General features: G+C 46.1%; 1 protein-coding gene across 1 annotated transcript; it reads right to left on the bottom strand.

The window, feature by feature from the left end:
- Window positions 1-9,562: 9,562 nt before the first annotated feature.
- Window positions 9,563-22,462, bottom strand: LOC144168525 (uncharacterized). Its single transcript, XM_077697490.1, has 5 exons — window positions 22,419-22,462; window positions 22,275-22,328; window positions 21,310-21,868; window positions 11,563-11,624; window positions 9,563-10,042 (listed from the first exon to the last, which is right to left on the bottom strand). The coding sequence occupies exons 1-5, from the start codon at window positions 22,428-22,430 to the stop codon at window positions 9,563-9,565; spliced, it is 1,167 nt and encodes a 388-aa protein (XP_077553616.1). The 5' UTR covers window positions 22,431-22,462.
- Window positions 22,463-24,926: the final 2,464 nt, after the last annotated feature.

A 24,926-nucleotide genomic window follows, 5' to 3' on the forward strand; every position in this document is an offset into this window, starting at 1 on the left:
TTATTTATTCACAATACCCCTAAAAGCCCTCTCGCACGGGGTATAACGGAGGGGGGGGGCAGTTACAAATACAGTATTACAAATAATTAACGACGCACAAACTACAGAAACCTGTAAAACTAACACACAATTAAGGCCTAATATACTTGTCGTATAATTAATAATAATCAGGAGTGTACAAAATAGAATATGAGTCAGCGGCACACAAAAAAGAATGTAATCTCGCTTACACAGAGCAAACCCGAACTTACTTTTCGCATATAATGAAACAGCACATAACAAAACCACGTGGAAAAAAGGTAAGGAAGTTAAAGCAACCATTAGGAACCGGAACCACCAAAATAGACATGTTGCACTGAAGCCACACACCAATTTATCGACACCATTTGTAGAATAAAAAGGAACGAAAAGAGAGAGACGTGGCATAAAGGGCTTACGTACTAATTCCATTCATTATCAGTAGCGTCTGTGCACCCAATGTCCCAAAGTTTCATTCCCCGTTAGTTCTTTATTGGTGATTCTCTTCAAAAGGAAGCAGCACCGCACGTGCACAGCGGAATAAAAAGAAATCAGATGGTCGTTGTACCAATTGAACCCGTATTTTCCGCGAGCGTGCTGTCTCACATTTCTCCCGTCGTTGCTTAATAAGTATTAAAGGTGTTAGTCTTTCTCGAACTACATAAACGTGAAAATGTTGGTCGGTCTGCCTGTCTGTCTACCTGTATCTCCATCTGTTACTCGGATCAACCACCCAGTCAAAGAATAGATAAACGAATGCTCCAGAACACGAAAAATTTGTAGGCGAGATCGTTCCACATTACTAAAACGATTCCATGGCTCAGTGTGGCGTGCCCTCCACAACACAAAATGCGAGAGAAGGCAAAAGTTAGTTAGGTTGTTTTCCGATAGCAAATTTAAAAAAAACGCATAAAAAAGCGGCCGATTAGAGGCAGGATGGAGGCAACCACTAAAAAAAAACGATGCCGTCTCGAGCTCTTTCAAGCAGAACACAAACAAAAGGTCCCAGACGATGACGGCAGAGCAGTGCGAACGTGGAAAATTTGAAGTGACTAGAGAAAACCTCCAATGCATTCATCATAGATGGGACGAGACGGGTGAATATGAGGGAGGAGGAGAGATGTCGGGGTCTTTTGTGGCAGTGCCAGCAAGACACTCTGGTCTTTTAATTGTTTATGTTATTGTTTGTCTACTTCTTTTGTATTTTAGCATACTTTAGGACATCACAGTGTCACGCCCATTACTCCGCCGTGAAAGCATTGCCCCTGACCTTATTCTTGGCGCTGTGCCAACTTTTATCCCTTTACTACGCATGTCCCACTGTGCATGTCCCACCGCTAAGGTCACGTGACTTTTGGTACCCATCGTTCTGACGCCGGCGAAGATGATGACTGTTCGCGTTTCATGAAACATTGAAGGCTTTCGCCTTAATATTTAAGGCCAAGGTGTATACGTTAACGCGTAAAATTGAAAATCGTTTTGCTACTCTGTATACGAGAGGATATGCTCGAACGGGAGAAGCACCGCTTGGTTAATTCGGATAGCGGACGGCACGCCTCGAGCTTTCCAGCCTGCAGCGCGACGCACCGACTATCCTGGGTGTTAGCAAGGCGTTTTTAGATGCAGAGCATTTCATTCACTCGCCTTCTCCCTCCGGCGTCGTCGGCGTTGTCCGCCCCTCCCCCATTCTCCTCGCTGCGCCAGCTGCGCTCTCCGCCGCTCACCCCCTCTCCTCTCCGATAGCGAACACTCTCTCGCGAGGGGCATTGGATTAGATTCGATTGGTTTGGCTTGGCTTGGCTTGGCTTGGCTTGGCTTGAATTGGATTGGATTGGATTTGGATTGGATTGGATTTGGATTGGATTGGATTAAAGTAGATTGTGTTGGATTGTGCTGCGTCATAGCCACGGCACGTTGCGTCATAGCCGCGGCAGACGCACTGGGGCCGGCGCAGGTGCAGTACTCTCTCTTCCGCGGTTTCCTCTCCTTCGGGCGCGCTGCGCATATAACTGGTGTGCCGTTCTCCGGCGAAGCAACATCCACGCTTGGCTCAAACATTTAGAGTCCACGCCGCTTTACAAGTACGCCAATGTCGTCATCGACTGGGACCGGTTTACGCAGTCCCCTCAACGTTATGCGCGCTATAAAACGCGGTCCCTTCGCCGCTCCGCCTATGCGTCGCATCTACACAAGGGTTCCCGCGAGGGGAGGTGGGAGGTTTTTCTTGATTCGGCGGCATTATTTTCCTTTATGACACTCCGACAGAACGACGCTGACTAGCCAAGTTCTTTCTTGGCTTCTTGGCAGATACCGACACATGCCGGTGGCTTTAAACACTGGCCTATTCATTTTCCATTTCCCCGTTCCCTTGAGATTGATTAATTGATTGATTGGCTGATCGATTTATTGATTGGTTGGTTGGTTGACTGATTGTTTGGTTTATTTGCAATGGATTGGTTTAGTGGGTATAAATAATTATTTATTGATTTGTTTGTTTGATTGATTGATTGATTGATTGATTGATTGATTGATTGATTGATTGATTGATTGATTGATCGATCGATCGATCGATCGATTGATTGACCGATTGATTGATTGACCGATTGATTGATTGATTGATTGATTGATTGATTGATTGATTGATTGATTGATTGATTGATTGATTGATTGATTGATTGATTGATTGATTGATTGATTGATTGCACCTGTTGACTGACTGAAATGGTTGAGATAGACGGAAAGAATAAACCTTTTTATTGACAACACTATAGATGCCTCGGGGTTGTAGTCCAGAATACATTGACCAGTTGATTACCTATTTTGCAAAATACATTGTCCAATACAGCTCAGCAGCTAAGACGTGGTGCTGCATAGCCCAAGGGCGCTGGTTTTATACAGGCCACGGCTGTCGTTTTTCTGATGGAGGCGAAACCCGAAAACATCTGTGGGCAGAGATTTCGGTCCAGGTTAAAGATTCCGCTGTGTCTAAAGGTACGTCGGACGTACCCGCAAAATTTCTTAAAGATACGTCGGACGTACCCGCAATATTTCTTAAAGATACGTCGGACGTACCCGCAAAATTTCTTAAAGATACGTCGGACGTACCCGCAAGATTTCTTAAAGATACGTCGGACGTACAGGGCCCAGAGTGGCTCGAAAGCGGCGTTGCTCAAAACTAGCGTGGTTATCTCGAACCATCGACGGCAAAACCATCACGCGTTTGCTGTATATATGCCAAGAATCTGATGCCTAACCTGACGCAGAATGTATTTTTTCCCCTCGTGTTCTCTAGTTGGACCTTATTTGAAGGGGCGGTTAGAGCCTTCGCTGAGGTCAGAGATCGAATGCGGACTACTACGGAGTCACGCGAAGTCGCGCGCCAGTCGCTGCGTCGGCGGGCGTTGCTGGACACGTATGCCATCCTGTTGAAGTCGTTTATGAGCAGTTATTGTCGCTTCTTGAACTGCAATTATCAAGACTTTAGCTTTAGCAAGAAAAAAAAATCACTTGGCGTCTTTACTTATTGCTATGTTGGCGGGCAAATATTCAAATGCTGCGAAATGTATCTCGAGCCATCACGGTCAAATCTAGCGTCACTAAATAAACAAAATAAGATAGAATGATAAACGAAGACGCACCTCGAACAACTGCTTTACTTGCTACTTGATTTAACCTTCATGTTGCGTACCGACTAAGCAAAACAAATTGCAGCGCTGCCTTGATACTGAGGTTACCGTCGAACGTCATTTGTTGGTTGAAAGGCAAGGTACTCTGGCACCCTGTCTGTACCGTGTAAAAAACAGCTGATCAAACCCTCGCCGCAAAAAAAAAATGGATTTGCCGGGATTCGAACCATATACTTCAAAACAGTAGGCCGGCTCTCAACCGCTCGACCACGGGAGGAGACGAGGAGTTACGAAGAATTTGATGTACCAACTGAGGCTGCCCACGAATAGTGTCGTGTGTGTGCTTTCTTTTGGTCGTATTTGAGAGATTGGAGCAGTGGTAACGCTTGCTTCTTGCGCACCGATCTTGAAGCCGATGACAATAATGATAGTGCTACAAGCAATGTAACCACAGCTCCCTTATTTGAGCCAACAAAAGCTATCGCACATCCCCGGTCTCCCCTGCGCAAGCCACGGGAGCTACGAATGGAATGGAATGCGCCAGAATTCTGGCGTTGATAACGCTTGCTCGTCACGCACCGATCTTGCTGACAAGCCACATTATGCTAATACTGGATGTGATGTAACCAGAGCTCCCTCATTTAACTCACACAAAGCTATCGCAGATCCCCGATCTCCCCGATGAAAGCCGAACAAGCCACAAATGGATGAGCGCTTGCGAACAGAAATAGCTTGCAATTTGTCTCAAGGCAACCGATTACCGTAAGTTAAAAAGAAATTGATTGTTTTCTGCTGAAAGGAACGACCCCAAACCACGCGAAGACGGACGCTGCCGCTCGCTTTCCGATGCTCTCTCGCGCTGCGTCGACGCCGATATCTGGCGAGTGAAGATATCGGCGTCGCTCCAGTTTCAGCTAGCGTCGCCGTGCATTTCTGGCAACGCGACGTCGACGCGAGAAAACGCTGAACGTACGCTGCATGTTTGGGCTGAGTGAAACCGAATACACCGACGTACTTAACAAAGTTTCGTGGATGCGTCCGAAGTATATCTTACGTCCGACGTATCTTTAAGAAATTTTGCGGGTACGTCCGACGTATCTTTAAGAAATTTTGCGAATACGTCCGACGTATCTTTAAAAAATTTTGCGGGTACGTCCGACGTACCTTTAGACACAGCGTAAAGATTCCCATACTACAGCGTGCCGCATATCCGAGGTGTAGCTTTGGTGCGAAAAACTTTTTCCTAGAAAAACGAAATTAAAATACAGCTCTGCGTGTATCCGATATCCCATGGGACACAGTGCCAGGCATGAAACACCAGCATATTCAGTTTCCGATGCCACGCGCCCTTCATTGACAGACTTCATACACTGTGGCATTAGTATTTAAGGGTGGAAATATGAGCTCACACAAGGCCTAGGTTAAATCGCGCGTATAAGTGCTTCATGTGCTTCATGGCGCACTGTTTCAAAAAAAGATGCCCATGCATTGTCGGCAGTTCCCAGCTTTGCCGCTCAGAGACGTCGCATAACAATTGCATGGATATTCTCCGCGATATCCGAAGTGGTAACTTCAAATGGTCCTCACAGCACAGGCGCTTCACACTGAGTTGACGTGCACTCGCGTTAAAATTCGCTGATTCAAAAACAATCTGTCCTCAGCAATGTTGCACTGTCCGGGCGGCATTCGACTAGCTCGTCTTTCATGTGCGCAGCCGCTCACTTCTTTAAAGATGTTTTATCACTGCACGGAAGTCGCCTCACTCCATTTTAGTGACGTGCGCTCATCTTTTTCGCTTTAAATGTATGCAGTCAAGGACAAATGAACGCTTACACGAAAATGTGAACCAGAACACACAAATAACGCGATTTCTTTCCATGAAAGTCAAATTGTCGCGTGGCTTTATTACAATTAGAAACTTTGGAAACGTGTATTTCCAAATATACCAGTAAAGGGTCGTTATTCGATCTCCCCTATCCACATTTTTTGTATTGTGTGTGCTCCGGTTCATATTTTCGTATTTTCATTTCATTCGTCCATGACTGTACGTCGGTCGTGATCCACACCGCGCCTTTCGATTATATCTGGCATGAGCTAGACTGAAAAGTGATATAGTTGAACCTCGTTATAACGAACAATGATACAGCGAATTATCGGCTATACCGAACTAAATACGAACTTGGGTTGGCCACGCTTTATTTCTGTGACATGGTCTCATGTTTTAGGTCCATTTCATTCGAAATGCCACAAGGAACCCGCCGCGGTGGCTCAGTGGCTAAGGCGTTATGCTGCTGAGCCCGAGGACGCGGGTGAGATTCCCGACCGCGGTGGCCGTTTTTCTGATGGAGGCGCAAAGAAAAAACGCCCACGTGTTCGAGATTTCGGAGCACGTAAAAGATCCCCAGGTGGTCAAAATTAATGCGAAGGCTTCCACTATCGGCGCGTCTCATCCCCTGTGAAGCGTAGGCGCGTTAAACCCCATGATCAATCGAAATTCCACAGGGAGACCGGTAAGTATTACTTCGTTTAAAGGGACACTGAAGTGAATTTGTCAAGCTCCGATTTTTGCTTGCACTGCGTAGACTGGCTCAAATTAGCACACTTTCAATCGTTTATCCGGTTGACAAATCGGTAATTATTTTACAAAGCGCGAAAGAAGAAAAACTACCATGCGTGGTTTGCGGCGGCCGCACCAACTAAGCTGTGACGTTGGGAGGAGGGGGCACCGTGATTGGATGACGCCCAAGGTTAGCAATCAAACAAGTTTCGGTTTCGGATTCGGTTCTGTAAAACAACACGTTTGACATCCGATGGCGTCATTGGATGGGCATTCTCAATATCCCAGTAATCGTAGTACCACGCTTCTGCCATGTTGTCGGCTGTAAAATGCATAAGATAAGCCTCCCAGGAGGGCTTGGAATCGTAGCATTCACTAGCCGAGGCCTACGCAGTGCATGAACGCCCTCCGCGTCCCCGCAGACGCGCAAATGCATGCGCTTTTCCCCCATATTTGGAGCTTGCCTCACTTATGCCTGTATCGTAAAAAGCGTGTTCGCACCAGGCCAAGGGTCTGTTGATTCTGGCCTGTGCCCACTACCCGCAAGCAGTCGGTGCTTATGGCAACAGCACGCCAACGAGAACTCGCTTGCGCGCCAGTGCCAGGCTGCGCGAGTTCTGCGGACTAGTTCGTGGAGCAGTGAACGTTGCAGCCCAAAAAAATGTGAACGCAGTATAGAAAACATCGGCGAAAAACGAAAAAGTTACCTTATATAAAAAAAAGCTTGTACGTGCGCGGATTCGAACTTGTGACGGGCAAAACACTTGCGATGTTATACCTAGCGCTCCAAACCACACGGCCACAAGCGAGAGCGCTGCAGGCAATGGAAATATAAGGTATATAATGTATAACCAGTTTACACTTTTATTTAGTTGTAGTATTTCAAGCAGCTTAGGTGACTATTTGTTGTATTGCGCTCGTGTAGTAAGCGTCCCCCGAGTTTCTACAATAGCTCACGTCTAGCAATTGCATTTCTTAGACGGAAAAGCGTTCGCAGATGCGTAATCGTGCTGCTGACCGCTGTGCTTGTTCGCCCAGCGCAAAAAAAGTGCTTCCCGCACCCTAGTTTACGCTGTACGGTAAGAATATCAGTTGATTTTATTTCCTTAGTATCTGTATTGACTTCGCTGACTCTTCTACCCCTTCAAGAGTCCTTATATTTTCCTATGGCGTACCAGTCAGCGAAGCTTCACATGTGCGCTCGTGCAGCGCTTGTGTGAAGCGACCTTGACTTGGAGCTAGATACAGAGTACAAACTAACGAAGTAAAGAAAGGCACATTCTTCCATTCACAAACGTGTTGTGGCTTAGTTTCAACTGATCGAGCGAATTGCCATGACCCGTCGGCGGCCGACGGACTAAACGTTGGGCCGACTGACTCGGTCGCGGAAGGTCGGCGAGCCGTGCAGTAGCGCAGCCAATTGCCAGCTCCTCTCCTGCTGACGTCACACGAAAACGCAAAAAAAAAATGGGCGAGAGTGCAGAGAGCAGGACAGCATTTTCGAATTGATTTTTCTACTAAATAAATTCGCGTAAACGCGCTCAGAGTGGTCGAAACAGGACCTAGGGACTCCGGACTACAATTTGCGCTCGTAATCCCGTATTGTTTACAAATCACTTCAGTGTCCCTTTAAACTGGGTTCGAAGCCTAGAATAATGTATCTTTGATGTATCTTTTGTATCTTTGATTTTTGCGCGAGCCAGATGACGATTTGTTAGAGCCGATTACTACCTCTACTGTCACAACGAATATCGGATATAACGAACTTATTTGCTGTCCCGAAACCACTTCGTTATGACGAGCTTCGACTACTCTCTAAGCCACGACGTCGCTGCACACATTGGGACATCTTTTTAAAAGAATATATAAAACTTATCAAAAGACCGTCTTAGAATAGGACGCCTAGAAACAGGTATTAAGACAAAAACGTCTTGACGTCTGAGAGTAATAACAGCACTTGGAACGGGACGGGAACAGTTCACCTGAGCTCTCCTATAGAGCCCCTTAACAGGTGACTCCATATATGATGGCACCAGAAGGAAGTATATGATCATTCTCACCATAAGCATACAAGCACCAAACACCAATTCTTTCACCAGTTTTATTATGTCCCCACCCCCTACTCCCGTCGCCCTTTGACAGCCGTCTAGTCCTATGGCGCAAAGGTGTGGGGTTTCTGAACATTGTTCAGAGCGGAGGAAGTAGAAACGCACTCTTTGACTTTGAATGCATAGCGTTTACAAAGCTGCCCGCCGGGAAGTCGTTGTGCATATGTAAGGGTGATTGGGCCTTAATAGAATGGTGGAAGAATTCACTCCAAATGGAAACATCGGTGGGAAACCGCCAAAACGATCTCTATTCACCTGCGTTGTATCTAAGATCGGGCTTAAGCGAAATCCCCTGTATTTGCGAAAGCGCTTTGTTGAACATTACTAAATCATACGCTGTATATTTGGGCGGGGAACATATTTTAAGCGCAAATGCAAAACAGACACTGTCGACGGACCTTGCAACTTTGCGCAGTAATGGCAAGTTCGCTCCCCAAAGCGCGGTTTGGGTTTTCACGTAACCCTGTCCCTCGTAATGTGCGGCGAGCGATTTCTTTGAGTCTGAAATTTGCCAACTATAGCCTCAACACAATCCCTTCTTACTTTGACAATTGTGATTTTAACAGACGCCGGCATGCAGCGGTGTGCATCAGCAAACTCTGGTAAAACACGTAGGTGTAACTTTTACAATAATTAGCAGTCTTTATTAGCCGACAGTGGGTTATCTATGCTTTTCCGGTCATCTCGGAACGGTTCGAACCCTCCAGAATCCTCCGCCTGGCTCCGTGGATCCCATATAGGAATCCGACGGAATAAATCCCTTTCCCCTGGCCGATTCGGGTTAGCTCACTGCGTACGTCGGATTTTGTTTAGTTTTCTGGATCTCTTAGGCACTACCACACGTGCCGCACTAAACTTTCCATTAGCCAACATGGCAAACCAGAAAGCTGAAAAGGAATCAAGTGGCCTTCCCTTTAAAGCATCGGCTAGCGGTTGGCTGTGTACATTAAATATGAAATAAAAAAAATGTACGCAAGCAAAAGGTTTGTAAAAAGGAACAATCAGTACAAAAGGCGGTACGATTATTTAAAATGATATATTTATTTATATTCCTTTCTCCAACAGTAACATCAGATAAAATTCCTCCAAACTGTTCAACAGGATGCACCAGCAACTACTGATTCTTTTTAGAGGTCAGACGCAAGGAAGAAATCCTGTTGTGACCTACAAGCTATTTGACAACTGAGGTGTTTATAATGAGTTCTTGGTTGGTTTCTGTCACTTCGTCTTGAAGGCCTACGAGGTTACACTTCTCAGGCGCTCTTGGCTTTTCCGAAAGGGTAGGCCCCGACGGGGACTGGGACCACGCGGTGAGCGAAGGCGACAGGTCGGGCGGCTACGGTCGCAATGGGGACAGCCTGGACGGCGTGAGTGGGGTAGGAAGCGGCGACGGGCACAGGCCTAACGGCAGTGACGGGCACGGACTTCACTGGGGCTACCACGGCCACGGGCTTGGCGACGACCGGGGTGGGCACGGGGGCGACCTCCACGGCGCTAGAGCTGTACAGGGCATCGGCGGCGCCGGAGGTCTTGGTTCCGGGCTCGTTGGTCTCGACGGTGGCGTGGAAGCCGTCGGCGTCGGCGGTGTATCTGACAGTACGGGTGACGCCGGTAGCGTCGACGTAGCTGTAGGAGCCGACCTTGAAGTTGTTGGCGTCGCTTGTCTCCTCGCGGGTCAACCGGGTGCCGAATTCGTCGGTGTTGTCGAAGCTGAAGCTGTACGGCTGGGGAGGCTGCGAAGAATAGACGGAAATTGTGCAGTGAGCAGCTGCGGCTGTTTTTTACGAGCCGGTCGTTTAGCATGTCGTTGTTTTTTTTTTTTTTTACCGATCTTTCCTTTACGCGTGCCACTTTTTAACATTTTTTCTGTAATGCTAAGGTCACCTAAGGCCTAACTTTCACCTTGTGTCATTACATGCTTTGAGATTTATATTTCAGACCTTTTTGTGTATTTTAATGTTTCATTTTTGTGTTTGGTGCGCTATGTCGACTTGTTGCTTCCAGTTTAGAGTGAGTAAAAAGTATACTTAGTAATCTTCGGCATGGAAACCCCCTCAAGGCAAGCGTCATTTTGCTAGCTAAAGCTTTGCAATATATAGATTCAGCTGGACTGGAAAGCTCAATCGTGCTCAACTAGGACGAGTCGATGGAGTCCGCAACATAGAACCACCAAATTTATCTTAGAATTCTTAATAAAACTGTCGCACAATAGTCAGAAAGTATACGTAGGTTTAGTAATGATTACATCTAAAGTTCTCAACGTCTCAACTAGAAAAAGGGATTTGAAGAATAACTGAATGTATTGAAAGGACGCAAACATTTTCAAAACTTTTCCTCTGAAAGGACTTACAAGAAATGTCGTGCTCGTTAATACCGCAACTTTTATTCCCGGCGTAAATTTTCAGTCAAAGCTTCTCACCCACATTAACAAGTCTCGAAGGAAAACTAAGAAATTTATTTAAAGCGAGTAGAAAAACACGCGTAATTCAGTTCTGAATTTGTGATATTATATTCCTGTTTCTGAGCAACTTGATGGCCGTTCGTCTCGTCATGGTGGGCTCATGTCACAAGTGTTAAAGGAAAAACAGGCAATATTATCGTCAGTGGGAGACAAGAAGTGATACAGCCAAATACAGTGACCGTTCTGTAAGCGTCAGGGATTTAACTCCTTGCCATCTTTTCCCCCCTATTTCAACTACCAATGTCCAGTTTCAACAAAATGTGTTACTTCTACAATTTAAGTTCTTGCTAATTACTAATTAACCACTAGCACCAGCATGGAATAAAAAAATTAACTAGACAAAAACAGGTTGAAAACTAGGCTTCTGAATAGATCGTTCGGCCTGTCTTGAAAACTACCGGCTAACCCTCGAAACACGAGCAAAAAAAATACGACTTCTAGGCAAATGGTAATTTATTCCGCCATAGATAAACAAAAACCAAACTAATATAACAAAATAAATTTTAAGTCTCCCTACATTACTGTACACAACATGTTTGAATGTTAGGTACTTTGTTCGAAACACTTTCGAATTGTTCGAATTATTTGAAACACTTTCGTGAGTGTCCTTTCCCCATTCAGGATGAAACGGCTTACAGAAACCTGCGCTATACGAAATATACTTAAAGTCAGCATCCGTAAGAGCACATACTTCCAAAGAAAGCTTACCCATCCTCGTAACAACAAAAAAATAACGCAGGACTTTACCTCGGAGCACTACGGCACGTATTAGAGACAACCAGTTGGACTTACATATTCCTCAACTGGGGCCGAGGCAGCGATAGCAGCGAGGCAGCAGAGAAGGACCTTAAAATAAATGTCGAGACATCAACCATCACGACATCATCAGTGGTTGCGGTAATAAAAGTCTCCAGCGCGTCACCGTACCTTAGCAAACATGGTGATGTTCCTCTTGGCGAGATGAGCTAAAGAGTGATTTTCTGCTCGTGAGCAAAGGCGTTTTTATACCAGGCGAAATATGCGTCGTCCAGATGCCTCAAGCATGCCTAGAAGAACTTGGTATTCGTGGAGGAAAAACAAACTTTGGCGGCGAGTCGAAAGCGCCGTGTTTATCACACCACGGGGGAGGGTTCCCGTCAGTAGCGCGCGTGTGTCGTGTGTTATGTCCTACCGCAGGCACAAGCTGGCTTGAGTGAAAGTCACTGACACCTGTTTGGACAGTTCTCACGCCTGCCTTTTGCTGATTTTTGCCCGCGATAGAAGCGTGGCTATTTCCGGCACTCGACTGATCTTATTTATACCCATTAACGGGCGTGCGACCTCGACGGGCACTCTTAAGTCGGGCTGAAGGAATTTCTCATCATGGAGGGTCCACGAGATACACTGAGATGTAAAAACCTGAGTGGTCGGGGTTTTTTCACAGAGGGTAGTTAGGTCTGTCTGTCTGTCTGTCTGTCTGTCTGTCTGTCTGTCTGTCTGTCTGTCTGTCTGTCTGTCTGTCTGTCTGTCTGTATGCATGTATGTATGTCCTTCCATCCCTGTAATTACCAACCTGCCCAAATAGCACATGACAGAATGCTTGAAGACAATATATTTATAGACAAAACCATTCCAAATGATCAAGACGCTGCCATGTTCAACGCAACGAAAACATCAAGCGCATTTGAGGCAATATATAAATTGATACCCGAGACTATGAATAGCAATGAGAGAGAGCTCATTAATTTAGTTATACACATTGGGTTGGGTTTATTGCGAAGGCATTAGTTAACTATGTACGTCGAAAGACAAGCCTCCAAGGCACAGAAATGGCTGACCAAGGCAACTTAAAATGGCATGTGCTCAAAGAATTAAAACCAGGTCAGTGAATGGTGAGAATGACGGCACATTTCTCAGAAAAGCTCCTGTATACGAAACAGCTGAACTGAGAAGAAAATTGCGCACAATTCCTGTCGGTTGGATTCGAATCAGAGTCCTCCGAAACGCGAGGCCAGCACGGAGCACTTGGGCCATCACAGCGCGGATATTCTAGCTGACTGAACGTGAACATAGTGAAATGGTTGCGGCCTTCGACATAACAACTTGCGTTAAAGATATGCACTGTGGCCTACAAGAGTAGCTTCAGCGTTATAAATACAGAAGTGGCAATTAGGGGACTAGCGAAGCCGGTGTCCGTTGATAGCGCTACCAAAGGAGATTGGGCCTCTCAGCCGTAGTAACGAAGAGAGAAACAAAACAAAACGCGCCGATGGTAAAAATGATCTTAATGATGAAAGTGCATCGTAGCAACGCTGAAACCCGGCCGTCGAAGCGGATATGGAGAAAGCGGCGCCACTGTAGGCACGACATTGTGACTGTGCATAAAATGCGCGAACTGGCTTTTACTTTTCTTTGAATCTCATCGGGGTGGTGTTTACGGTGATGGACACTCAACCATCTACATCATCACCAGCAGCTCTAAAACATGGTCGCCCGCGACAAGCGGCGCTGGCGAAGAGAGCCAAAACAGAAATTAACCTTGCTCCAAGGGACGCAACATCGTCCACCATAAAGAAAATCGAGAATGGAGCCGCGGAGGCGGCGGGAAGGGGAAACATGGAGGTTCGAGAGAGAAGCTGAAGCTTCTGCAATGGACTACGAGGCGTCTATCCCCATAGCAGCAACCAATGCATCTTCACGCGAGAAGTAGAGGGTAGGGGAAGAGCCTGAGGTTTGGGAGGGGGACAGAAGAGGCTGTGTTATGTGCCAGAGGGGGCAGAAGGGGAGGCAGAAGAGTGTCGCCTTCCAACAACGTTTGCAGTGAAGCAAGGAGACCCGGGGAAATTTTTTCGTTATAGACATTTCCAGGGTTTACCATTACCAAACATTGCATGCAGCGCCGTCATCCATCGTCAAGTAGCGATCCAGAATATTGCAGTAGCTGTCATACCTAACCTAGCTAATAGTGTTTACCGCACAAAATATCTTGCTTCAGTATTCGTGCCTGTATATCTATCGGTATGCCGAAGTCTGCCAAGAATGCATCTGGTTTCCCTTAAAACAAAATAAAAAGCCCGTATAAATCACGCGTTTACGTTTCTCATAAATCCAGGCGTGCGGTCGCTCAAACTAAGTGTAAATTTACAATTCTGAGCTCTTATGACGTTACCTTTCTCGTCTGCCTGTATACACCAATTCATAAATCGATCCATGCATCATCATCATCATCATCATCACAATCACCAACAGTCTATTTCACCCACGGCAGGACGCAGACCTCTCCCACATTCCTCCAACCACTCCTGTAATGCGCGATACGAGCCCATTCTTTCCGCGAATTTCCTTATTTCGTCTCTCCATCAACTATCGGTTTGGATTCCTGATGCACGTTAGGAATTTCTGCTTATCATTTTAATAGTTTTTTCTGCACGTCGACTAAAGTGTCAATATTATTTTAATCAAATATTAGTCATAAATGTATGTTTACATAAGTGGTTGGCGTGGGTCTTTCGAGGAACCAAAGATTTCTCGGAAGCGGCATTTGAAGTACGCGTCAAAACGTGTCCGCACTCCCTCATGTTTCAAGTGGGAGATATGAATAGATGAAGAAGGAGATGGTGGGGGCTGCCCGCTCAGCCTGACCCCTTCTCCATTCTCAAGCAATTACAAGTGTAGTGGCATTTTACACGTCACCAATGTCTGGAATACTGCTTGGTGAGGTGTAAATAATAACATTCGTTTCAGGTGAGGCTTAACTAGATGGGTGCCAGCATTTTGAGGCGGCTTTATCAAACAAAAACAGCCCACCCTCACCAGAACAGAAATCCTGGTTGAGTATTCTGGGAAAACCACCCATATCGGGAGAGGCCTTCGTTTTACAAAGGACATAGACAGGCGTATGCTGTCGGGGGTGGGTGATTATTTATTTATTTATTTATTTATTTATTTATTTATTGGCCGTGTGCCGTGTGCACACCGCACACGGCCAAAGCCACTCCTAATCACCGGTCCTACGCTTCGCTACTCCAACAAACACAAACGCACAGCTGAAATGACCGAGCGGTTTCCACACGGCGCTGTTTATACCGACGCCACTTGGGACCCAACCACGAATACTGCTGGATTAGCGGCTATTCACTCGACATTTCAAGCCGCCTGTCAACAAGAATATCCAACAGCGCCATCGTCTACCCACCTCCAACTCGAAGCGATATTACTGGCTGTCCGACAACTTCAAATTTCTCACTGGCCTACCAACCAGCCTCATGCAACTATCTTCACAGCCAGCCAGGAGGCGTTCCGCGCGTTGCGCCGGGTGCCTTATCAGAATTCTATCTGTGCGTCCATCAAGATGCTTGCCCGAAGGCTACATTGTACAACAGGACTACAAATCCGGGTAGACTGGGTGCCAGGGCACTGCGTTAACTCCTCCAAGGAGGCCGCGCGCGCCCTGGCGAGCGATGTTCTTTCCACCCGCTCCCACCCAGTTTTGCCTCATCAAGACCCCAACTTGGACCCCTTTGAAGCCCGTGCCACCTAACAGAGATGGGCTAGAGCTCGACTCCGCAGCCACATCCCTTCCAATGACTACCTGTTACCTACAGGACTGCCACGTGGCCTTCAGGTTCTGATCCACAAGGCTCGTGCTAGGGCGGCGCTTACAGAGGACATCCTTTTCAAGTGGCGCTCTTACATACCAAAGAAAGGGAGGCCACCCGTTCTCCCGGGCACTACCGCAAGCAATTCACCTCCGCCAGCCGTGACACCACCCACATGCGTGACGTGCTCTTTAGGAGCCACACCGAGCATTGAACATCTCCTCTGAACGTGTCCAGGACTGCACGCCGAGCGCACCTCTTGCAAACACAGCAGCATTACGTGTTTGGCGGACTGGCTCTACCCACCCGCAGCCACAGCCACGTAGGTGTTTGCCTCCTTGTTGGACTTCGCTCTCGCTACTAGCGTTCATCTGAGAATGTAAAGTTTTCCCGAATTGACACCACACTCCCCACCCGCCCCCACATAGGCCGAGTCGCCATCCTTGTGTCAATAAAGCTTCATTCATTCATTCATTCATTCATTCATTCATTCATTCATTCATTCATTCATTATTTATTTATTTATTTATTTATTTATTTATTTATTTATTTATTTATTTATTTATTTATTTATTTATACCCTTAGGGCCACAGGAAGTGTTACCGTAGGGAGGGGCTACAATAATAGTAGAATACAAAGCACGTAAACAAGGAGCACAAAGAAATAAACCAATAACAAGAAGGCATGAGTCAAGACACTCATGTAACGGTACAATAACAAGTATACAGGGAATATAAGCAAGAACTGACAAATACATTGCTATAAAAAAAATTCTGAGTTGGTTTCAGTGCGTGTGCATTACGTCACCATCATAAAGGACGAAAAAAAGAACTTAAGCGGATACGGCTGAGAGGTGAGATAACGTTTGAAAGTACCACGCAAAAATGATAAGTGTCTGTGTAGTGACCATTGACGCAGGCAGATGATTCCAATCAACGCAAGTCTTCAGAAGAAATGAGTTACTGTGTGTTGTTGCGTGTTGAAATGGAATGCGAACTTTATGATGGGGTCTATACGTGTAGAAGTATAAGAAGAGCATTCACTGAAACGCGAACGCCGCGGATGTTTATGGTAATATATCCTGTGAAAAAGGCACAGTCGACGGAGCTTTCTCCAAGAGGCAAGAGAGGCCTTCATGTTAGTAACGCTTGCGGTGCAACACGTGCATTCATTGCATGTTTACCGTAAAGTTCCAAAAAAACGCCCACCCAAATTTTAGATATATCAAATTAAAAAAAAAAGTCACCATCCTCCCGTGGTGGGAACCCTCAGGAGAATGCGAAGCAGCAGTGGGGGTTGATTGGTGTGAAAGTAGAGTTGAAGTAAGTAGTGTGAGTAGAGTTGGTAGAGACGCGTGGGTAGGGTGAGGAGGAGAAGGGAGTAGAGACGCGCATGCGCACTGGAGTAGCGCGCAGAGCGTGTGCACACCTGGTTCATACGGCTGTGAGGAGGAGAATGGAGGAGAGACGCGCATGCGCAGTGGAGGTGTGGACGGCGCAACAACAAGGGTGGAGAGGCATTAAAGAGAGAGAGAGAGAGAGAGAGAGAGAGAGAGAGAGAGAGAGAGAGAGAGAGAGACGATGTACGTGGTATGAGTTTGTCTTTATTTAGGCATTGTCATCATCATGTTCAACGTAGGTGCCGTCGAGCTGTGGTTGGCGTTCCACTTTGATTATGACCGCCTTATGGTCTCTTAAATGTAAAGTAAAGGGCTGTTGTAGTGAATGAGCCCTAAAGTTGCTGAAGATGAGGTCGATGCACGTTCCCCGGATGGTTGTGGGCTGCTTGTAATCACGGCCCGCCGAGACTCGCCGACGCACGTCGACGATGAAACGTCGAAGGCGCGTGAAGCGTGCTCGTCTCGTGCCGGCCCAGGAAGACACCGGCAACACTGTCGTTCCAGGAGCCCTTAAAGGGGAAGCGTGCTCGTCTCGTGCCTGCCCACGAAGACATCGGCAACACTGTCTCTCCAGGAGCCATTAACGCGTAAGGCACCACCGGGCGTTCAGCAAGCCGAGAATGCGCAGTGGGGGTGTGGACGGCGCAACAACAACAAGGGAGGGACATGGCCCGGACCATGAGATGGTCCGCATCTAATAAGGGGGTGGGGGTTGGGGGCGAACTTTCGGATCAGGTGGGAACAACTTCAAAAAGTGGCCGCACCGCCAACCAAAACTGTGGAGATATCAAGTTAAAACTACGATATGGGGAACTTTGAGGTCAAATACTTAAAGGAAAAATATGGTACCGCATGGACCCGTAAATACATGATTCGCCTTTATTTTGTTCACTCATCGTAGTTAAAGGCATGGAACGATGCGCCACTTTCAGAGTCGAACACGAGCTGCATCGCTTCGCCCACCATGTTGTCGCGAGCTCCGAGACCCTCGCCGGTTCCGTGCTCGGAGAGCAACCAGTCGTCGGTTGAACTCGTCGGCTTCACAACCATCATGGTTTGTATAGATGCCGCACAACTTAAGCGATGCCAAGACGGCCTCTCCCCGCACTTTTAAAGACGATATTCTTTCTTGGGCTACTTAAACCCAGACATTTTGGTCTGTCTGTCTGTCTGTCTGTCTGTCTGTCTGTGTGTCTGTGACTCGATTCAGCCACCCGCCCAAAGTAAAACAAGGCCTGCGAATAGTCTTATATAGTCACAGCTAAATCTACTCGTCTAAGTCCGGTGTAATGTCCATACTTGCCAACATTTTGAAGAAGAACAAGCCATTATGCAAATATAAGACAACAAATTATTACAGAAGTCATATTTGCAGTGTTCCTTTATAAAAAATTATACATGTTTGATTTCTGCGAAATTAAATACTTCATCAACTGCAGAAAAAAATTCACTCCGCCGTCGCCTGCTGTCACCCGCGCCACTATAGCTTCTGGCGCCATTTTAAGAAATTAACCGGCAACAGTTACGAGAGGTTCCACTAGATAGGTTCCGCGTTCTGCTTGGAACACACGTGGAGTAGGGCAACGCGGTTCTATCAACGTTGAAGTAGGGCACCTCGATTCGCGTGCGTCTCCGACGTACGGCAGCGTTGCCATCGAGAAACCCGTCCTGGAGCAGGGGAACGCGGTAAATTTAAAATGATTTAAACAATACTTTGGTGTCTTTACCTTGGGAGGAGCTCGACGCAAGAGGAACAACATGAGATGTGAGAGGGAAAGCGAAGGGAGGCATTTAATTGGCAAAAGTCGATAGACTATCGTCTTTTGTCGACATTTGCAACGAAAGGAGCAGATACGCGGTCAATTTTTTGTCTTCCCATCTACTGCCTATTCCTCCTTTTGTTGCCTGCCAAACTGGGCACGTTGTGCCAATTTCTTCGAAATTGAGACATCGACGGTGTTCGTGGCAGAAGAACGTTTTCGAAGGGGGAGCTTTCTGGGCTTTCGAAGGCGTCGAAGCTAGCGCGATTTTAGGGATGCGCGATCTTTTGAGCGTCTTAGTAAATTCAACATTTCACTTTTAAAGGCAGGTGGGTGGCGTGTCGGGGGAGGGCGTTCTCTCGGGAACTTTACTGCACATATATTATCTGGAAATCTCTGCACAGCCAAAAGTTATCGCAGTAATATAGTGCTCTTTACTAGCAAGTTTGCCAAACGTGCGGAATGAAATCTACCCAGGCTGGGGACGCGCACCAAAAATTAATAATTTTGGTGCGCTTTACCCCAAAGCATCTGTATAATTATTAGGTGCGTGTAGGAGATAATCTGACAAGTAGTGACGCCCGGCATATGATTTAACTAAAAAAAATCTGTCGTGCAGTTTCACGTGATGGAATGCAAAATGTTTCGTTCGCATTGCATAGCATTGTGACCGCACGGACCACATTATGGGCGTCGTTATTCTCCCACCTTTCCCCGACTTATTGTAAAGATAGGCCAACAAGCTGACCAGCGGGGCTTGCTAGAAGGACAGGAGTCTTCAATTATTTGTATCTTTGAGTTCAACCAAGAACACCTCTCCCAGATTACGAAATGGTGTTTGCGTTATTTATGTGCGAAACAATACTTATTTAAATGGATATGCAAATATGTAATATCTTATTTCGAATGAAAACAAATTTGTACGACCGAGGTTCAGGCAGAACTGTGGTTGCTGGTTACTTTTCTGCAGTTCCGTTCTTTAGCGCACAATATTTAAACTAATTTTGAAATAGCTTTACACTTTCAATTACTGAGGGTGGGTCGCAGATAGTGTAAAACAAGCAATTAGTGGCCCAACAGGAACAAATAAGGGCATAACAGTTTTTAACTCATCAAAGCAACAAAGGTTGAAGTAATGATCAGCTGCAGAAATAATCTGCCCTGGCTAATTGTTGCAAAATATTCTTTTATTAATTTTCAAGTACACGCGTTGCCATTTAAGTGTTCACTCCGATGTCTGTTCAGCCCAAGTGGCACACTATATCTTAGAAACTGCAGCACATACCCTGTGCACAGGCGTTAAACCAGCCACATGTCGCCGCCATCTCTTCGATAGTTGCGCTTAGAGTTGCGCAACAATGAATGAAATCTACGTGACACGTGGTGCAGGCTCGTTAGCTTGCTTTCCTGCTTCTTAGACTCGCGTCTTAGATAGTTGCCTTCCACCCGGGGAAGGAAGCTTGAGTGTGGTGCTTAGTTGCCCCCTGACTTAGCTCATCTACTCTCTAATTCTCCTCCAAGTTTCGCCACGCGAGACGAGATGGCATTTCAGGGATGGGCAGAGTTCTTTATCTTTATCAGTGTCAACAACGGAGTGGAGAGGTGACTGACGAAGGTGAGGAACAATCCAACCGTCGCCGCATCATTTTGTCTCTGAAATCATCAGCTGTATTGCAGGAAGAGACACCTTTCAGTTCCCATCATACACCAAGGAAATTGAACTTCGCCTACGACATATAGCGCACTCATTTCATGCTCGCATGGCGCGTGTGGAAGATGCCAGTTGGTTAGCCCGCATTGCTATTCCTTTTCTTACGTTTGTCTCTCTGAGCTTTAAGAAAAGTAATCGGTGCTCTTAAATACGTAGATTTTCAAAAAAAGCAGGATGGTGGTATAGTTTGAACCAAGCGTTACTTCAAGTAACGTTTGGTAACAGAATTCGCATTGAGCGAATGAATTATTGTTCACTGGCCTCCTGGCTTCAGACATCCTGATAGAAATAACACATAATGAGAATGACTATTATGACTTTTGAATCCTTTAAATTAGGCTGTATTTCCTGCATATCCTGCATTTCCGCAGCCAAGTATATTATTAATCACCAAATAATTCGGAAAACTTGATATGATATCCCGCAATATTCGGCAGAAAAGAAAGGCAAAAAAGTCAGACACACAAAAAACGAGAGAGAGCAAAGCCGAAACAAGGACAAAATTTATACTGCAAATGTAAAGTAACCTTCTGTACCTCTTGGGCATGTTCTGCATTGACTACCCATTCCCTAGTTATTTTTCTTTGCTAAATGGCGGACCATCGTGGTAAGAGTAGACACCAAAGTAGGTAAATTTTCGCGTCTAGCTTGCTAAAGGAAACTAATTATCGATAGTCGTTATTTGATGGAACGGACGTGTAGGCCAGCCACACCTGCGGCAACAAAATTTCACTGGGAAGGGGGTTGCCGCGTCGTTGTCATCACAACCCCCTAACTACGCCAACTACAACTGCCACCATTGGCAATGTCAGATATAGAAAAGAATTAGAGACGTCGACACCATTTGCTCCGCTTAATGAGATTCTGTTTATTTAAACCTGTATTTCAACAAAAACAACGCATAGAGTTCTTCATTCCTTAACAGCATCATCGAAAAATTACGACGTTTTAGAGTTGTTTGCTCCGGAGGTCAGGTACAGCTCCAAATTCTTCCGGCACTGGAGGTTCGATATGATGGTCCACAAGATCCCGGTCTCAATTCAAGCATGACTAATTGCGCGTCCGCGTGCAATTTTCCACTTAGGCCTTGCCGTAGGTGTAGGCGTAGGGGTGAGCAGCCACGGGAACGGGGATCACGCGGTGGCCGTAGACGGGATAACCTCCCACGGTAGAGTAGGGCGACGTGTGGACGGTGTGCACCACTGGCACTGGACCGGCGTGCACGGCCGCCACGGGAATGGGCCTCACGGCAGCCACGGCTACGGGCTTCACTGCAGCGACCGGAACGGCCTTCACGGGAGTGACGGCTACTGGAACTGCCTTCACGGGAGCAACAGCGACGGGCCTGGCGGCTACAATAGTCACTGGCTTGGCCACGACTGGGGTTGGCGCGGGGGCGACCTCGACGGCGCTGGAGGAGTAGAGAGCGTCGGCGGGGCTGGAGGTCTTGGTGCCGGGCTCGTTCGTCTCAACGGTGGCGTGGAAGCCAGTGGCATCAGCAGTGTATCTGACGGTACGGGTGATACCGGTGGCGTCGACGTAGCTGTAGGAGCCGACCTTGTAGTTGTTCTCGTCTCCGGTCTCCTCACGGGTCAGCCGGGTGCCGAATTCATCGGTGTTGTCGTAGCTGAAGCTGTAGGGCTGCGGCGGCTGCAAGGTACAAACGGTGCAGATATATACGATGCTTCTAGGGAAGTAGATTCCTCTTTTTTAAGGCTTAAAAGTTTTGTTGGTGTGCATTCACGTAATGTTTTGCTTTGCTTTCTTCACAAGTTTGCTCATAGATAATTTTTTACCAAAGAACCATGAAGAAGCTGCTTCACAACATTTGAAGCAAAAATGCAATCGTCTTGCGTTGACTCTTATTATATCTTGACATTCTAACCGAAAAAAGGTCACAAGGCCAATACAAACATCAACTTTGCATTAGCGATCTTCAACCATGTTTCGCCCTTCTTTCGGTCTACAGAACCGGCCGAAATACGCCATTTCTCTAACACGCATAGCTGCTGTGGAATCTTTCGCAATGCGACGAGCAGAAAAAACTGCAACTCACGTATTGTTCAACGGTAGCCGAGGCAGCAATAGCGGCGAGGCAGCACAGAAGGATCTGTGGACAAATTACGGCACAGAAAGAGTCAGCCTCCTGTTTAGTTGTCTCTGATGGAACTACGGAATAAAGAACAATCCTTTACAATACCTTGGCGAACATTTTGGTTCGTGGAGGGACGGGAGCTACTCTTGTCCAGATGAGAACGAGACTGACTTTTTTTCGCCCAGCGGGCGTCTTTTTATACCTGGCCCAAAGCGCGAGTACGATACATTATCACTTCCATTTATCGACATAAGCAATAAAAAATCGATGCTTGAAACAGTAACAGCAGGGGTGAGGGCAGCCACATTATCGCGCGTCTGCGGTTCTGCCGGTCAGCGTAGTTATCTCACCAGTCATCGCAGTGTCAGCGACTCTTGTTTGGACAACTTTCTCCGCGGTATCTTCTCCCCGTTCACCGTGGCTCAATTACAATTTTTCATTTATATGTTTTCCCCCAGACCCCGTCCTGAGATCGGCAAATGGAATGTCGACTAATGTGTCTGGGCTGTTGAGCAAAAAGTGGTTGTTTTTTGCGTGGACTTCGTCGAAGACGACTCAAGCCTTCCCTCTCGAAAAAATGCAATACTTGAGAAGCTCTTGATTGACCTCGTTACGCATTCTTGAGCTGAGCCGCAATTTGTTTGTTAATACAGTATTAGCGGTGCCTGACGTATTGATGCATCCGTACCATCATTGTCGTCATTCGTTCGATGACCCCTGACGGGTAAAGACCTTCCGCAGAAAATTTCTACCCCTGCAACTCTGCTCTACCAGAATCATTAGTACTTTGTGCACGTACCTTCTTATACCATTTTGGCAGGTAATCGTATCTGTCACTCAACCTTAAATAGACTCCCTTATCAATGCAGGAGCCCTCGCCTGGGTTCAGTGTCCGTCAGCTATTACCTCTTAACTAGAAATCCCCACTTCACAGCAGATTCAGACACATCTATTTATAATGCTTACTAACAGTGACATTTGTCGCAGGAGTGGTCATTTTAACTATTAAATTTCTGATTCTGCCAGTATTTTAGAGACGCCCAAGCAGTAGTCTGTTTGCTGCAGTTTTATTTGCGCACAGAGGTTCTGGAAAGTATTTATGTATGATCGCATATGAACGCTGAGCAATCTTATTTCTGTACCCCTGTAAGGCGTGTCCTGAGCGAAATCTTCAGAAAGAAAGGGCCTGTGACTGGGAGATTTGAACCTGTGGGACGTAGATCCACATTAAGCAAAAATTCTGCGGAAATTCTGAAAATTATCTACTAACGCGTGGTATTCTTATGCCGCTTGTCTTAAGTGTGAGTTTTTTGCAGTCAAATTTTTTGGGTTTCAAAATTCTGTCCGACCAATTATCTCCATTTACGCTATTATACATACTACAGATGGAATTTACGTTTCCTGAGTGAAACGAACTTGCGTGAAAGACTATAGTGCCCGAAATGGGACTAGAGTGCGCGCTTTCCCACTCCTATCTCTTCCTCTTCTCCCCCCCTTTTTATTCCCTGAACCCAATTCCCCCAGTGCAGGGTAGCAAACCAGGCTCTACACCTGGTCGACCTCCCGGCCTTTCCTTTCTTTTTTTCTTCTTCTTCGAGGAATCTGCATTATTGTGGAAATGCCATGCGTTGTACGTTTGCAATTTTCCGTAATTTTTGATATTCTTCTATTTTTTTAGTTTTTTAGAATTTTGTCCGAAAATTATCTCCATTCACGTTATTATATTGATTACATTTGGAACTTTCGCGAAATCTGCATTATTGTGGAAATGCAGGGTGTTACACGGTTCGCCATTTTTCGTAAATATTTTGTATATTTATTTTTACGTATTCAAAATTTCGTTCCAGCAATTATCTCCATTCACGCTAATGTAACTATTACAGGTGAAACTCTAGCGAAATCGACATTATCGTGAAATGCCATGCGTTATACGTTTGGCCATTTTCTGTATTTTTATATTTGCTTTATTTTTAGTGTTACAAAATTTCGTCCTACCAATTATCGAAATATACGTTATTATAACTATTACATTTGAAACTTTCGCGAAATCTGGATTATTGTGCAAACGCAGGGCGCTACACGGTTCGCCATTTTCCGCAATCATTTTATATTTCTCAGTTTTTAGTTTTTCAAAATTTCCTGCGACCGCTTATCTTCATTTACGCTATTATAGCGATTACAGGTTGAACTCCCGCGATCTCTGCATTTTTGTGGAAAGGCAGGGCGTTAAGTGATCCTGTCTGTGGGGGTACTCGGCAAAGAATGCTACGCATTGAAATTTCATACCCCAACGAATACGTATGTGATTCTTGAGTGCTGGGCGTGGGCATGTTTTCAGGCCACAGACAAGCGTTGTGCATTCGGGGATACAAATTGCATTTCAAGCTGTGATAGCACTAATCTGTTACGCATATACGGTGTATCCATTTCTTCGATATTTTAGAAAATTTAACCCTGCTATAGGATGTACGTTTTTATTAAAAGATAACAATGATCTAGTTGGAAGTAAGTGGACTTTTAGTAACGTTTAGTAATTGAACTCAGGCCAAGCAAATAATAATTCAGTGCCCTTCCATAAAAGCACAACAATGATCTAGCTGGGAGTAAGCGGAA

The sequence above is a fragment of the Haemaphysalis longicornis genome, unplaced genomic scaffold (assembly GCF_048455015.1).
Source record: "Haemaphysalis longicornis isolate Haplotype H1 unplaced genomic scaffold, Haemaphysalis longicornis Haplotype H1 scaffold_2, whole genome shotgun sequence".
Lineage (NCBI taxonomy): Eukaryota > Metazoa > Arthropoda > Arachnida > Ixodida > Ixodidae > Haemaphysalis > Haemaphysalis longicornis.

What these genes read in the sequence shown, in the direction of transcription:
- LOC144168525 (XM_077697490.1), bottom strand. An exon ending in CCCCTACGCCTACACCTACG is followed by an intron (nt 11,625 to 21,309) that starts GCAAGGCCTAAG and finishes GTCTCGACATTT; the next exon opens with ATTTTAAGGTCCTTCTCTGC. An exon ending in CGGCCCCAGTTGAGGAATAT is followed by an intron (nt 10,043 to 11,562) that starts GTAAGTCCAACT and finishes TATTCTTCGCAG; the next exon opens with CCTCCCCAGCCGTACAGCTT.